Here is a 15,296-nt window from a genome sequence, read left to right on the forward strand (position 1 = left end):
TTTTTCTTTAATCCCTGTAAAATAATTCTGTTAGCTGATTCAACTTGTTCGTTAGTCTGCGGGTGCTCTACTGAGCTGAAGTGATGTTTGATGTTGAAATTTGTCAGAAAGGTGGCGAGCTTATGATCTGTGAATTGTCTCCCGTTATCCGAGATTATCTCCCTTGGGATACTGTATCTGCATATGATATTTTTCCATAGAAAAGATCGTACTTTTTCTGCTGTTATGTGCGCTAGTGGTTGTGCTTCTATCCACTTAGAGAAATAGTCAATTGATACTAAGAGGAACTTTACCTGGCCTGGCGCTTTCGGAAAAGGTCCGAGGATATCCAACCCCCACCTATCGAAAGGCCAGCTTACCTCTATGGTATGGAGCTCCTCGGCTGGGGTCTCTGAGAGGGTGGCGTGCTTTTGACAATTATCACATGTTTTGACCTTTGTGATGCAGTCCCTTTTTATCGTCGGCCAATAGTATCCTGTTCGCAAGATCTTTGCTGCTAATGCTCGGCCGCCGATATGGTTGCCACAGACTCCTTCATGTGTTTCAGCCATAACTTCCTCGGCTTCCTCTTTGCTGATGCACTTGAGTAGTGGTTGTGAATGTCCCCGCCTGTATAGGGTGTTTCCGAGCACTGTATAAAAGCTTGCTCTTCTTCGGAAGAGCGGCAAGTTCAGTTCGTCACTTGGCGTAGTGCCTGTTGATGTAATCGAGAAAAGGTGTTCGCCAATCTGGGGCCTGTGTAATGCTCAAAATTGTATCCTGCTCAAAACTTGGTTTGTCAAGTGTTAGCTGGGACAGTGTCGATGTGTTTTCGGCTTGCCGAGTTGTGGCCAACTTAGATAATACATCGGCCCTAGTGTTTTGTTCTCGGTTTACATGAATAATATCGAATTCTTTAAATTTTGAAATTAGATCCTTTGTTATGAGCCAATATTTCTCTAACAAAGGATCTTTTACCTGGAATTCGCCCTTTATTTGATGTACCACTAACGAAGAGTCGCAGTAGGCTGTTATTCGAGGTATTTGTAGTTGTAGGGCGAGCTTTAGTCCAACAAGTAGGGCCTCATATTCTGCCTGATTGTTGCTTGCGTTGAAGCGGAACTGTAGTGACTGCTCGGCCACCACTTTGTCTCCTTCTTTTAGTAGTATCCCTGCTCCACTGCCTTCTTTGTTTGACGCTCCATCCACATGTATGCTCCAACTGACCTCTATATTATGTGTGTCGTTAGTCATCTCCGATATGAAGTCGGCTAGCACCTGTGACTTCAGTGTTTTCCTTGATTCGTATTGGATGTCGAACTCGGAGAGCTCGACCGACCATTTTATCAATCTGCCGGTGAGCTCGGGTCTGGTTAATATCTGCTTTAGCGGTTGGTCCGTTCGTACTATGATTGTGTGGCTCTGGAAATAGTTCCGCAGTCTTCTTGCTGTGGTGATTAGTGCTAGCGCTAGTTGTTCTATCTTCGGGTATCGTGTTTCTGTTGGTTGTAGTACCCTACTGATGAAGTATACTGAGTTTTGCTTTCTTCCTGTTTCTGTTACTAAAACCGAGCTTATAGCATGGTTAGATACTGATAGGTATAAATACAGTGGCTTACCTGTCTCGGGCCTTTGGAGGATTGGTGGTGATGTTAGGTGTTGTTTGAGTTCGGTAAAAGCATTCTCACATTCGTCTGTCCAGCTGAACTTCCTGCCTTTAGAGAATGTCTGGAAAAAGTGATAAGATCGGTTTGCCACTGCAGGTGGAAAACGTGATAGAGCAGTGATTCATCCTGCGAGTTGTTGGACTTCCTTTACCGTTTTTGGGCTTGCCATGTTCAGAACGGCCTTGCATTTTTCTGGGTTGGCCTCGATGCCTCGAGACGTTAACATGAATCCAAGGAACTTCCCTCCTTGAACTCCGAACGCACATTTGTCTGGATTGAGCCTCATGTTATATGCTCGGAGTTGCTTGAAGATTTCTACTAAGTCGTCACAGTGTGACCCCTGCATAGGTGTTTTGGCTACCATGTCATCTACATAGACCTCCATATTGCGGCCTATCTGCTGCTGGAATACTTTGTCCATTAGCCTTTGATATGTTGCACCTGCATTTTTTAGGCCAAAGGGCATTACCTTGTAACAAAAATTCCCATGTTCTGTTATAAAAGCTGTTTTGCTTTGGTCTTCTGGGTGCATTAGAATCTGGTTATAGCCAGAGTATGCATCCATAAAACTCAAAGCTTTGAAACCAGAGGCGTTATCAACTAATTTATCAATTCAAGGCAATGGGTATGCATCTTTAGGGCAAGCTTTATTTAAGTCTGTAAAGTCGACGCACATGCGCCATTTACCTGAGCTCTTCCTTACCATTACCACGTTGGACAACCATGTGGTGAAGCGAATTTCTCTGATAAAGCCTGCATTGAGGAGCTTCTGGGTTTTTTCAAGTGCTGCTTGTTTTTTCTCCTCTCCGAGGTTCCTTTTCTTCTGTGCAATTGGTCGGATTGTTTTGTCGATTGCTAGCTTGTGGCAGATGACTTCTGGGTTTATTCCGGGCATGTCATCTGGTGTCCATGCGAAAAGGTCAGCGTTCTTGCACAGTATGTGAATGCGTCTTGCTCGGTCTACCCCTTCTAGTGCTTCTCCAACATATGTGCATTGTTTGTCGTTTGCTGTTAGTGTTACTTGTTGAAGATTGTCCATTGGACGAGGTCTTTCATTGAGGTCTTCCCTTGGGTCAAGGTCGGCTAGCGTCGCTGTGTTGGTAGATGTGTGGATTGCTTGTACCTGGGGTCGAGCTTCCTGTTTTGTCTGAACTGGTTTTAGGCCAGCGTTGTAGCATTGCCGAGCTTCTTGATGGTCGGCATACACCGTAGCGATATTGTTTTCCTGTGCTGGGAACTTGACACACAGATGTAATGTGGACACCACTGCCCTGAATATATTCAGGGCGGGTCTTCCAAGTATAATATTGTAAGGGCTGTAACAGTTTACTATTAGGTATTGAATATCGATTGACTTTGACATAGGGATTTCTCCCATTGTGGTCTTTAGCCATATGTGTCCCATTATGAGGACTCTCTCTCCGGAGAACCCTATTAGCTCTCCGGAGGAGGGTTGTATCAATTTTTCTGATAATTTCATTTTTGTAAAAGTAGAGTAAAATAAAACGTCAGCACTACTACCTGGATCCAACAATGTTTTTCTTACCAACAGTTCTCCGACCTGGATGGAAATTACCACGGGGTCGTCGAGGTTAGGGCTTGCTGATCTGAAGTCTGCTTGGTTGAAGGATATTGTGACATCTGGTTCTTTGTCCTTCCTTAGTTGTATGGTTCCTTCGATCGCTAGCATCGCTCTGTAGCTTCGCTTTCTGGCCGAGCTTGTTTCTCCTCTGCCTGCGAATCCCCCCGATATGTGGTTAATGACTCCTCTTGGTGGATCAGAAGTTGTCCTATCTTTTTTATCGTTGGCCATTGCTTGCTTATGCTCTACCCATTCCGAGTTTCCTCCTCTGCCCTTCCGGGTTTCGATATATTTGTCCAGGAGCCCTTGGCGTGCTAACCTTTCCAGGAGGTCCTTCGCGACGATGCAGTCGTCCGTAGTGTGACCGAACTTCCGGTGGAAGGCACAATGCTTTGTCTTGTCCACGAACCTTTGATCCTGGTAGTTTCCTGCTCGGGCTGGTGGCTTTATGATTTTGGTGTTGAGGATTTCTCTGATGATGTTTTCTCTTCTGGTATTGAATCTGGTGTATGTGTTGTACTTTGACGCGGGCTTGGGAAGTTTCTTAGTGTCCCTGTTGCCTGGCGATCTGAGAGTTCTTTCTTCATCTCTTTGATGTGGTTGTTTGTCCGACTTTTGGGCTTCTCGGAGTTCTTCGATCTCCATTTGACCTGCCGCCTGATGAGCGGATAATTTATACGCTTTTTGGCATTGTTTTTAGTATGTTTTTAGTAGAATCTAGTTACTTTTAGGGATGTTTTCATTAGTTTTTATGTTAAATTCACATTTCTAGACTTTACTATGAGTTTGTATGTTTTTCTATGATTTCAGGTATTTTCTGGCTGAAATTGAGGGACTTGAGCAAAAATCAGATTCAGAGGTTGAAGAAGGACTGCTGATGCTGTTGGATTCTGACCTCCCTGCACTCAAAATGGATTTTCTGGAGCTACAGAACTCAAAATGGTGCGCTTCCAATTGCGTTGGAAAGTAGACATCTAGGGCTTTCCAGAAATATATAATAGTCCATACTTTGCCCGAGTTTAGATGACGCAAACTGGCGTTCAACGCCAGCTCTCTGCCCAATTCTGGCGTCCAGCGCCAGAAACAAGTTGCAAAGTGGAGTTCAACGCCCAAACTGGCACAAAAACTGGTGTTCAACTCCAAGAATGACCTCTCCACGTGTAGACTTCAAGCTCAGCCCAAGCACACACCAAGTGGGCCCCGGAAGTGGATTTATGCATCAATTACTTACTTTTGTAAACCCTAGTAGCTAGTTTATTATAAATAGGACCTTTTACTATTGTATTAGACATCTTTGGAATCATCTTTGGATTATCTTTTGATCTATTGATCACGTTTGGGGGCTGGCCATTCGGCCATGCCTGGACCTTCATTACTTATGTATTTTCAATGGTAGAGTTTCTGCACTCCATAGATTAAGGTGTGGAGCTCTGCTGTTCCTCAAAGATTAATGCAAAGTACTACTGTTTTCTATTCAATTCATCTTATTTCGCTTCTAAGATATTCATTCGCACTTCAACCTGAATGTGATGAACGTGACAATCATCATCATTCCCTATGAACGCGTGCCTGACAACCACTTCCGTTCTACATTAGATTGAATGAGTATCTCTTAGATCTCTAAATCAGAATCTTCGTGGTATAAGCTAGATTGATGGCGGCATTCATGAGAGTCCGGAAAGTCTAAACCTTGTCCGTGGTATTCCGAGTAGGACTCTGGGATTGAATGACTGTGACGAACTCCAAACTCACGAGTGCTGGGCGTAGTGACAGACGCAAAAAGATAGTAAATTCTATTCCAGTATGATCGAGAACCTCCAAGATGATTAGCCATGCAGTGACAGCGCATCAGACCATTTTCACAGAGAGGAATAGGATGCAACCAACGACAAGGGTGATGCCTCCAGACGATTAGCCGTGCTGTGACAGAGCATTTGAACCATTTTCCCGAGAGGATTGAAAGTAGCCATTGGCACCGGTGACATCCTTACACAAAGCCAGCCATAGAAAGGAGTAAGACGGATTGAATGAAGACAGCAGGAAAGCGGAGGTTAAGAGGAACGAATGTATCTCCATACGCTTATCTGAAATTCTCACCAATGATCTACATAAGTATTTCTATCCTTCTTTTATTACTAAATTTCGAAAACTACATAACTATTTTATATCCGCCTGACTGAGATTTACAAGGTGACCATAGCTTGCTTCATACCAACAATCTCCGTGGGATTCGACCCTTACTCACGTAAGGTATTACTTGGACGACCCAGTGCACTTGCTGGTTAGTTATGCGAAGTTGTGAAGATATGTTTAGACCATGGTTCTGTGCATCCGTTTTTGGTGCCATCACCAGGGAATCAATTTCGAACAATAATTTACAACCTGAGTAACAATTTCGCATACCAAGTTTTTGGCGCCGTTGCCAGGGTTTGTTCGAGTTTGAACAACTGACGGTTCATCTTGTTGCTCAGATTAGGTAATTTTCTTTTTGCTTTATTTTCAAAAAAATTTTTTTCAAAAATCTTTCAAAAATGTCTCCTTTGTTTTCGAAAAAAAAAATTTTAAAATAAAAATGTTTTCAAAAATATAATTTTTCTTCAGAATTTTTAAGAATGAATTCTAGAGTTTCATGAAGCATGTTGAAGCATGCTGGCTATAAAACCATGTCTAAATTCTTTTGGACAGAGGTTTCACTTATACTCAAGAGAAGAGCTTCTTTGTCTTTCTTAGCAAATTAGCTGATGCATGTAATAGCATACTAAAGCTTGGCTGGCTATTAAGCCATGCCTCACCCTCAGATTGGAGCTTTAGACTAAGAATTGAAGATTCCTGGAATTCATATTAAAAATTTTGGAATCCTTATTTTTCTTTTTCAAATAATTTTCGAAAAATCCAAAAAAATTCATAAAATCATAAAAATAAAAAATATTTTTGTGTTTCTTGTTTGAGTCTTGAGTCATGTTATAAGTTTGGTGTCAATTGCATATTCATCGTGCATTTTTCGAAAAATTCATGCATTCATAGTGTTCTTCATGATCTTCAAGTTGTTCTTGGTAAGTCTTCTTGTTTGATCTTGATGTTTTCTTGTTTTGAGTCTTTTCTTGTTTTTCATATGCATTCCTGAATTCTTTATGTCTAAGCCTTAAAGAATTCTAAGTTTGGTGTCTTGCATGTTTTCTTTGCATTAAAAATTTTTCAAAAATGTGTTCTTGATGTTCATCATGATCTTCATAGTGTTCTTGATGTTCATCTCGACATTCATAGCATTCTTGCATGCATTCATTGTTTTGATCCATAACTTTCATGCATTGCATCATTTTTCTTGTTTTTTCTCTCTCATCATAAAAAATTCAAAAATCAAAAAATATCTTTCCCTTTTTCTCTCTTAAAATTTCGAAAATTAGATTTGACTTTTTCAAAAATTTTTAAAATCTAGTTGTTTTCATGAGTCAAATCAAATTTTCAATTTTTAAAAAAAATCTTATCTTTTTCAAAATCTTTTTCAAAAATCAAATCCTTTTTCAATTTTTTTAGTTATTTTCGAAAATTTCAAAAATATTTTTCAAAAATCTTTTTCTTAATTTTACATCATATTTTCGAAAATAACATCATCAATTAATGTTTTGATTCAAAAATTTCAAGTTTGTTACTTACTTGTTAAGAAAGATTCAAACTTTAAGTTCTAGAATAATATCTTGTGATTTCTTGTGAATCAAGTCATTAATTGAGATTTTGAAAATCAAATCTTTTTCAAAAACTAATTTCTATCATATCTTGTCAAAAATATCTTCTTATCTTACCTTTTTTAAAAAAAAGTGATTGCAAAATAGCTTTTCTAACTTCCTAACTTCTTATCTTCTTATCTTTTCAAAATTGATTTTCAAAATTTGTTTCAACTAACTAACTAACTTTTTGTTTGTTTCTTATCTTTTTCAAAACTACCTAACTAACTCTCTCTCTCTAAATTTTCGAAAATATCTTCCCTCGTTTTCAAAAATTCTTTTTAATTAACTAATTATTTTGATTTTTTTATTTTAATTTTCGAAAAACTACTAACCTTTTTCAAAAACTTTTCAAAAAATTACTAACCTTTTTCAAAAATTATTTTCGAAAATCCTCTCCCTCTCTCATCTTATTCTATTTATTTATTCATCTACTAACATCTCTTCCTCACATCACTCACCAAATTCGAACCCCCTCTTCTATATGTGTTCGAATTTTTTTCTTCTTTTCTTCTTCTACTAACAATAAGGAACCTCTTTACTGTGACATAGAGGATTCCTCTTCTTTTCTTTTTCTCTTCTCTTTCTTATGAGCAGGGACAAAGAAAAAGGCATTCTTGTTGAAACTGATCCAGAACCTGAAAGGACTTTGAAGAGAAAACCAAGAGAAGCTAAATTACAACAATCCAGAGACAACCTTATTGAAAATTTCGAACAAGTAAAGGAGACGGCAGCCGAACCCAACAACAATAATGCAAGGAGAATGCTTGGTGACTTTACTGCACCTAATTCCAATTTACATGGAAGAAGCATCTCCATTCCTGCCATTGGAGCAAACAATTTTGAGCTGAAACCTCAGCTAGTTCCTCTGATGCAGCAGAACTGCAAGTTTTATGGACTTCCATCTGAAGATCCTTTTCAGTTCTTAACTGAATTCTTGCAGATCTGTGATACTGTTAAGACTAATGGAGTAGATCCTGAAGTCTACAGGCTCATGCTTTTTCCTTTTGCTGTAAGAGACAGAGCTAGAATATGGTTGGACTCTCAACCCAAAGACAGCCTGAACTCTTGGGATAAGCTGGTCACGGCTTTCTTAGCCAAGTTCTTTCCTCCTCAAAAGCTGAGCAAGCTTAGAGCTGATGTTCAAACCTTCAGACAGAAAGAAGGTGAATCCCTCTATGAAGCTTGGGAAAGATACAAGCAGCTGACCAAAAAGTGTCCTTCTGACATGCTTTCAGAATGGACCATCCTGGATATATTCTATGATGGTTTATCTGAGCTATCAAAGATGTCATTGGATACTTCTGTAGGTGGATCCATTCACCTAAAGAAAATGCCTGCAGAAGCTCAAGAACTCATTGACATGGTTGCTAATAACCAGTTCATGTACACTTCTGAGAGGAATCCTGTGAGTAATGGGATGCCTATGAAGAAGGGAGTTCTTGAAATTAATACTCTGAATGCCATATTGGCTCAGAATAAAATATTGACTCAGCAAGTCAATATGATTTCTTAGAGTCTGAATGGAATGCAAGCTGCATCCAACAGTACTCAAGAGGCATCTTCTGAGGAAGAAGCTTATGATCCTGAGAACCCTGCAATAGCAGAGTTAAAATACATGGGTGAACCATATGGAAACACCTACAATCTGTCATGGAGAAATCACCCAAATCTCTCATGGAAGGATCAAAAGCCTCAACAAGGCTTTAATAATGGTGGAAGAAACAGGTTTAGCAATAGTAAGCCTTTTCCATCATCCACTCAGCAACAGACAGAGAATTCTGAGCAGAATCCATCTAGCTTAGCAAATTTAGTCTCTGATCTATCTAAGGCCACTATGAGTTTCATGAATGAAACAAGGTCTTCCATTAGAAATTTGGAAGCACAAGTGGGCCAGCTGAGTAAAAGGATCACTGAAATCCCTCCTAGTACTCTCCCAAGCAATACAGAAGAAAATCCAAAAGGAGAGTGCAAGGCCATTGAATTGATCACCATGGCCGAACCTGTAAAGGAAGGAGAGGACGTGAATCCCAAGGAGGAAGACCTCCTGGGACGTCCAGTGATCAATAAGGAGCTTCCCCCTGAGGAACCAAAGGACTCTGAGGCTCAATTAGAGACCATAGATATTCCATTGAACCTCCTTATGCCATTCATGAGCTCTGATGAGTATTCCTCTTCTGAAGAGAATGAGGGTGTTACTGAAGAGCAAGCTGCCAAGTTCCTTGGTGCAATCATGAAGCTAAATGCCAAATTATTTGGTATTGAAACTTGGGAAGATGAACCTCCCTTGTTCACCAATGAACTAAGTGATCTGGATCAACTGACATTGCCTCAGAAGAGACAGGATCCTGGAAAGTTCTTAATACCTTGTACCATAGGCACCATGATCTTTAAGGCTCTGTGTGACCTTGGTTCAGGGATAAACCTCATGCCCCTCTCTGTAATAGAGAAATTGGGAATCTTTGGGGTGTAAGCCGCTAAAATCTCATTAGAGATGGCAGACAATTCAAGAAAATAGGCTTATGGACAAGTAGAGGACGTGCTAGTAAAGGTTGAAGGCTATCCCTACTGATTTCATAGTCCTAGATACTGGGAAGGATGAGGATGAATTCATCATCCTTGGAAGACCCTTCCTAGCAACAGCAAGAGCTGTGATTGATGTGGACAGAGGAGAATTGATCCTTCAAATAAATGAGGACAACCTTGTGTTTACAACTCAAGGATCTCTCTCTGCATCCATGGAGAGGAAGCATAAAAAGCTTCTCTCAAAGCAGAGTCAAACAAAGCCCCCACAGTCAAACTCTAAGTTTGGTGTCAAACCCCCATATCCAAACTCTAAGTTTGGTGTTGGGAGGTCTCAACAAAGCTCTGCACATCTGTGAGGCTCCATGAGAGCCCACTGTCAAGCTATTGACATTAAATAAGCGCTTGTTGGGAGGCAACCCAATGTTTATTTATCTAATTTTTATTGTCTTTCATGTTTTATTAGGTTCATGATCATGTGGAGTCACAAAATAAATATAAAAATTGAAAACGGAATCAAAAACAGCAGAAGAAAAATCACACCCTGGAGGAAGACCTTACTGGCATTTAAACGCCAGTAAGAAGCATGTTTTGGGTGTTCAACGCCAGAACAGAGCATGGTTCTGGCGCTGAACGCCAGAAATGGGCAGCATCTGGGCATTTGAACGCCAGAAATGCACCCTGGAGAAGAGCTGGCGCTGAACACCCAAAACAAGCATGGTTCTGGCGTTCAACGCCAGAAATGGGCCACAAATGGGCGTTCAACGCCCAGAACAAGCACCAATCTGGCGCTGAATGCCCAGAGTTGTGTGCAAGGGCATTTTGCATGCCTAATTGGGTACAGAGATGTAAATCCTTGACACCTCAGGATCTGTGAATCCCACAGGATCCCCACCCACCTCACCCTCTCCCTCTCCATTCATGATCATCCCTTCTGTTTTCCATTCACCACTCACATCCATACACACATCCCTCCATCTCCTCCATATCTTCTTCTTCTTCTATTCTTTCTTCTTTTGCTCGAGGGCGAGCAACATTCTAAGTTTGGTGTGGTAAAAGCATAAGCTTTTTGTTTTTCCATTACCATTGATGGCACCTAAGACCGGAGAAACCTCTAGAAAAGGGGAAGGGAAGACAAAGGCTTCCACCTCCGAGTCATGGAAGATGGAAAGATTCATCTCAAGGGTCTATAGCTCAGTGGTAGAACATGTGGCTGCACATCAAGAGATCCCTGAGATACCTCAAGGGATGCACTTCCCTCCACAAAACTATTGGAAGCAAATCAACACTTCCCTAGGAGAATTAAGTTCCAACATGGGACAATTAAGGGTGGAACATCAAGAGCACTCTATCATCCTTCATGAAATTAGAGAAGATCAAAAAGCAATGAGGGAGGAGCAACAAAGACAAGGAAGAGACATAGAAGAGCTCAAGGACATCATTGGTTCCTCAAGAAGGGAACGCCACCATCACTAAGGTGGATTCATTCCTTGTTCTTATTTCTTCTGTTTTTCGTTTTCTATGTTAAGTGCTTATCTATGTTTGTGTCTTCATTACATGATCATTAGTAGTTAGTAACTTTGTCTTAAAGTTATGAATGTCCTATGAATCTATCACCTCTCTTAAATGAAAAAATGTTTTAATTCAAAAGAACAAGAAGTACATGAGTTTTGAATTTATCCTTGAACTTAGTTTAATTATATTGATGTGGTGACAATGCTTCTTGTTTTCTGAATGAATGCCTGAACAGTGCATATGTCTTTTGAAGTTGTTGTTTAAGAATGTTAAATATGTTGGCTCTTGAAAGAATGATGACAAGGAGACATGTTATTTGATAATCTGAAAAATCATAAAAATGATTCTTGAAGCAAGAAAAAGCAGCAAAGAACAAAGCTTGCAGAAAAAAAAATAGGCGAAAAAAAAAATGGAAAGAAAAAGCAAGCAGAAAAAGCCAAAAGCTCTTAAAACCAAGAGGCAAGAGCAAAAAGCCAATAGCCCTTAAAACCAAAAGGCAAGGGTAAACAAAAAGGATCCCAAGGCTTTGAGCATCAGTGGATAGGAGGGCCTAAAGAAATAAAATCCTGGCCTAAGCGGCTAAACCAAGCTGTCCCTAACCATGTGCTTGTGGCGTGTAGGTGTCAAGTGAAAACTTGAGACTGAGCGGTTAAAGTCAAGGTCCAAAGCAAAAGAAGAGTGTGCCTAAGAACCCTGGACACCTCTAATTGGGGACTTTAGCAAAGCTGAGTCACAATCTGAAAAGGTTCACCCAATTATGTGTCTGTGGCATTTATGTATCCGGTGGTAATATTGGAAAACAAAGTGCTTAGGGCCACGACCAAGACTCATAAAGAAGCTATGTTCAAGAATCATCATACTGAACTAGGAGAGTCAATAACACTATCTGAACTCTGAGTTCCTATAGATGCCAATCATTCTGAACCTCAATGGATAAAGTGAGATGCCAAAACTATTCAAGAGGCAAAAAGCTATAAGTCCCGCTCATATGATTGAAGCTATGTTTCATTGATAGTTTGGAATTTATAGTATATTCTCTTCTTTTTATCCTATTTGATTTTCAGTTACTTGGGGACAAGCAACAATTTAAGTTTGGTGTTGTGATGAGCGGATAATTTATACGCTTTTTGGCATTGTTTTTAGTATGTTTTTAGTAGAATCTAGTTACTTTTAGGGATGTTTTCATTAGTTTTTATGTTAAATTCACATTTTTGGACTTTACTATGAGTTTGTTTGTTTTTCTGTGATTTCAGGTATTTTCTGGATGAAATTGAGGGACTTGAGCAAAAATCAGATTCAGAGGTTGAAGAAGGACTGCTGATGCTGTTGGATTCTGACCTCCCTGCATTCAAAATGGATTTTCTGGAGCTACAGAACTCAAAATGGCGTGCTTCTAATTGCGTTGGAAAGTAGACATCCAGGGCTTTTCAGAAATATATAATAGTCCATACTTTGCCCGAGTTTAGATGACGCAAACTGGCGTTCAACGCCAGCTCTTTGCCCAATTCTGGCGTCCAGCGCCAGAAACAAGTTGCAAAGTGGAGTTCAACGCCCAAACTAGCACAAAAACTGGCGTTCAACTCCAAGAATGATCTCTCCACGTGTAGACTTCAAGCTCAGCCCAAGCACATACCAAGTGGGCCCCGGAAGTAGATTTATGCATCAATTACTTACTTCTGTAAACCCTAGTAGCTAGTTTATTATAAATAGGACCTTTTACTATTGTATTAGACATCTTTGGAATCATCTTTGGATTATCTTTTGATCTATTGATCACGTTTGGGGGCTGGCCATTCGGCCATGCCTAGACCTTCATTACTTATGTATTTTCAACGGTAGAATTTCTGCACTCCATAGATTAAGGTGTGGAGCTCTGCTGTTCCTCAAAGATTAATGCAAAGTACTACTATTTTCTATTCAATTCATCTTATTTCGCTTCTAAGATATTCATTCGCACTTCAACCTGAATGTGATGAACGTGACAATCATCATCATTCCCTATGAACGCGTGCCTGATAACCACTTCCGTTCTACATTAGATTGAATGAGTATCTCTTAGATCTCTAAATCAGAATCTTCGTGGTATAAGCTAGATTGATGGCGGCATTCATGAGAGTCCGGAAAGTCTAAACCTTGTCTGTGGTATTCCAAGTAGGACTCTGGGATTGAATGACTGTGACGAACTCCAAACTCGCGAGTGCTGGGCGTAGTGACAGACGCAAAAGGATAGTAAATTCTATTCCAGTATGATCAAGAACTTCCAAGATGATTAGCCATGCAGTGACAGCGCATCGGACCATTTTCACAGAGAGGAATAGGATGCAACCAACGACAAGGGTGATGCCTCCAGACGATTAGCCGTGCTGTGACAGAGCATTTGGACCATTTTCCCGAGAGGATTGAAAGTAGCCATAGGCACCGGTGACATCCTTACATAAAGCCAGCCATAGAAAGGAGTAAGATGGATTGGATGAAGACAGCAGGAAAGCGGAAGTTCAGAGGAACGAATGTATCTCCATACGCTTATCTGAAATTCTCACCAATGATCTACATAAGTATTTCTATCCTTCTTTTATTACTAAATTTCGAAAACTACATAACTATTTTATATCCGCCTGACTGAGATTTACAAGGTGACCATAGCTTGCTTCATACCAACAATCTCCGTGGGATTCGACCCTTACTCACGTAAGGTATTACTTGGACGACCCAGTGCACTTGCTGGTTAGTTATGCGAAGTTGTGAAGATATGTTTAGACCATGGTTCTGTGCATCCGTTTTTGGTGCCATCACTAGGGAATCAATTTCGAACAATAATTCACAACCTGAGTAACAATTTCGCATACCACCGCCCTTTCTCGGAATTCCTCTAGCGTCTTCGGCTTTGTTATGGCAATGGTCTCCCAAAATTTTCCAGGCCTGAGGCCGGCTTTGAGAGCGTGCAGGTGAACGGCCGGGTCCAAGTCTTGGATCTCCATAGTGGCATCAGCGAATCTGGTCATGTAGTCTTTCAGGCTCTCGTGCTGACCTTGTTTGATGGTGCCGAGATAGTCCGAGCCATGTACGTAGATTCTTGATGCAGTAAAATAATTAATGAATGATCTGGCGAGGTCTTCAAAGGAGGAAATCGAACCTGCAGAAAGTTTAGAAAACCAGAGTAACGCAGCACCATCTAGGTATGTGGGGAATGCTCGGCAGAGGACGGGTTCATTGTTAGGGCCGTTGAAAAACATCATTGATTGGAATTTCTTCACATGGGCTCGGGGGTCGCCGAACCCCATGTACGGCTCCAGCGCGGTGGGCAGCGTAAAGTTTTTTGGCATCTGGTAATTTGTGATCTCCTTGGAGAAAGGGTTGTCGAGAGTGAGCTTTTTCTTTGGCGGGATGATGTTTAAAGGGTCCGTAGCACTTTGAGCCGAGCCTTTGGAGTTCTCTCCATTGTTCTGTGTTGAGAGCTCGGCTATTCTTCGTACCTCCGTTTGAAGCTCGGCGATTTGAGCCAGGAGGTCATCCTGTGAGAGTTGTGGATTTTCCTTGTCAGCCATGTCCGAGGATCGAAAATCCTGCAAAATAAAGTAGAAGACTAAACGAAGGAAAAAATGGGGTTAGATGTACTCCGGGCCCCACGGTGGGCGCCAATTGGTTCGTCTGAACACTAGGGAGGCCGAGCTTAAGCGCTTCCGAGCAGATTGCCAATGAAAGGGAAGAGCTTTACATCGGCCGGAAGTCAAACACCGCGGTGGGAATACCTGCACAAGATACTCCGACGCTCAAGTCAGTAATGATTCTCAGTGAGTGAGTTAAGAGTAAAGAGTAGAAGGATGAGAGTGATAGAACCTGATCGTAACCGAGGATATTGGCTCGGTTTTATAGAAGTTTATTTTTACCCGTTAGTGGATAAGTCCTAGTTTGTAGGTTGGTTATGATATTCTGTTTTGGTGCTATAAACTAGCTAGGCACGTTTCTTATTTTCGGTTAAGTGATGCTGTTTCAGTCCTGCTCTTCTGCCGAGCTTTTCGGACGGCTGATACGGGACCGAGCTTTAAGATTCACGTGCCGAGCTTATTGCGCAACCGAGGATAAGGGTGACGTATCAGTTCTATTCGACAAAGCAACTCTAGAAAGGTTTATATCATGAAGAACATTCTGGATCTTTTTTTTCACTGCTATGGGCAAAAAGTAAATTATACTAAGTCTTGCATCTTTTTCTCGGTAAATATGTTGCTAGACAGAAAGGTGGAGTTTAGTAGGGCATTGGGCATGCGTTTGATCAATAATCTGGGAAAGTATTTAGGTGTTCCTTTACTC

General features: G+C 40.9%; 1 protein-coding gene and 1 non-coding gene across 2 annotated transcripts; both read right to left on the reverse strand.

The window, feature by feature from the left end:
• Positions 1-678: 678 nt before the first annotated feature.
• LOC148563635 (uncharacterized) lies at positions 679-14,533 on the reverse strand. The gene is made up of 4 exons (XM_088486883.1): positions 13,835-14,533; positions 2,350-3,885; positions 1,798-2,184; positions 679-1,707 (listed from the first exon to the last, which is right to left on the reverse strand). The coding sequence occupies exons 1-4, from the start codon at positions 14,531-14,533 to the stop codon at positions 679-681; spliced, it is 3,651 nt and encodes a 1,216-aa protein (XP_088343009.1).
• On the reverse strand, positions 8,077-8,184 carry LOC148563636 (small nucleolar RNA R71). The gene has a single exon (XR_015884487.1). It is a non-coding gene; the product is annotated as a small nucleolar RNA R71 (small nucleolar RNA).
• Positions 14,534-15,296: the final 763 nt, after the last annotated feature.

The sequence above is a fragment of the Arachis ipaensis genome, chromosome B5 (genome assembly GCF_059453495.1).
Source record: "Arachis ipaensis isolate K30076 ecotype BB chromosome B5, ASM5945349v1, whole genome shotgun sequence".
Classification (NCBI taxonomy): domain Eukaryota; kingdom Viridiplantae; phylum Streptophyta; class Magnoliopsida; order Fabales; family Fabaceae; genus Arachis; species Arachis ipaensis.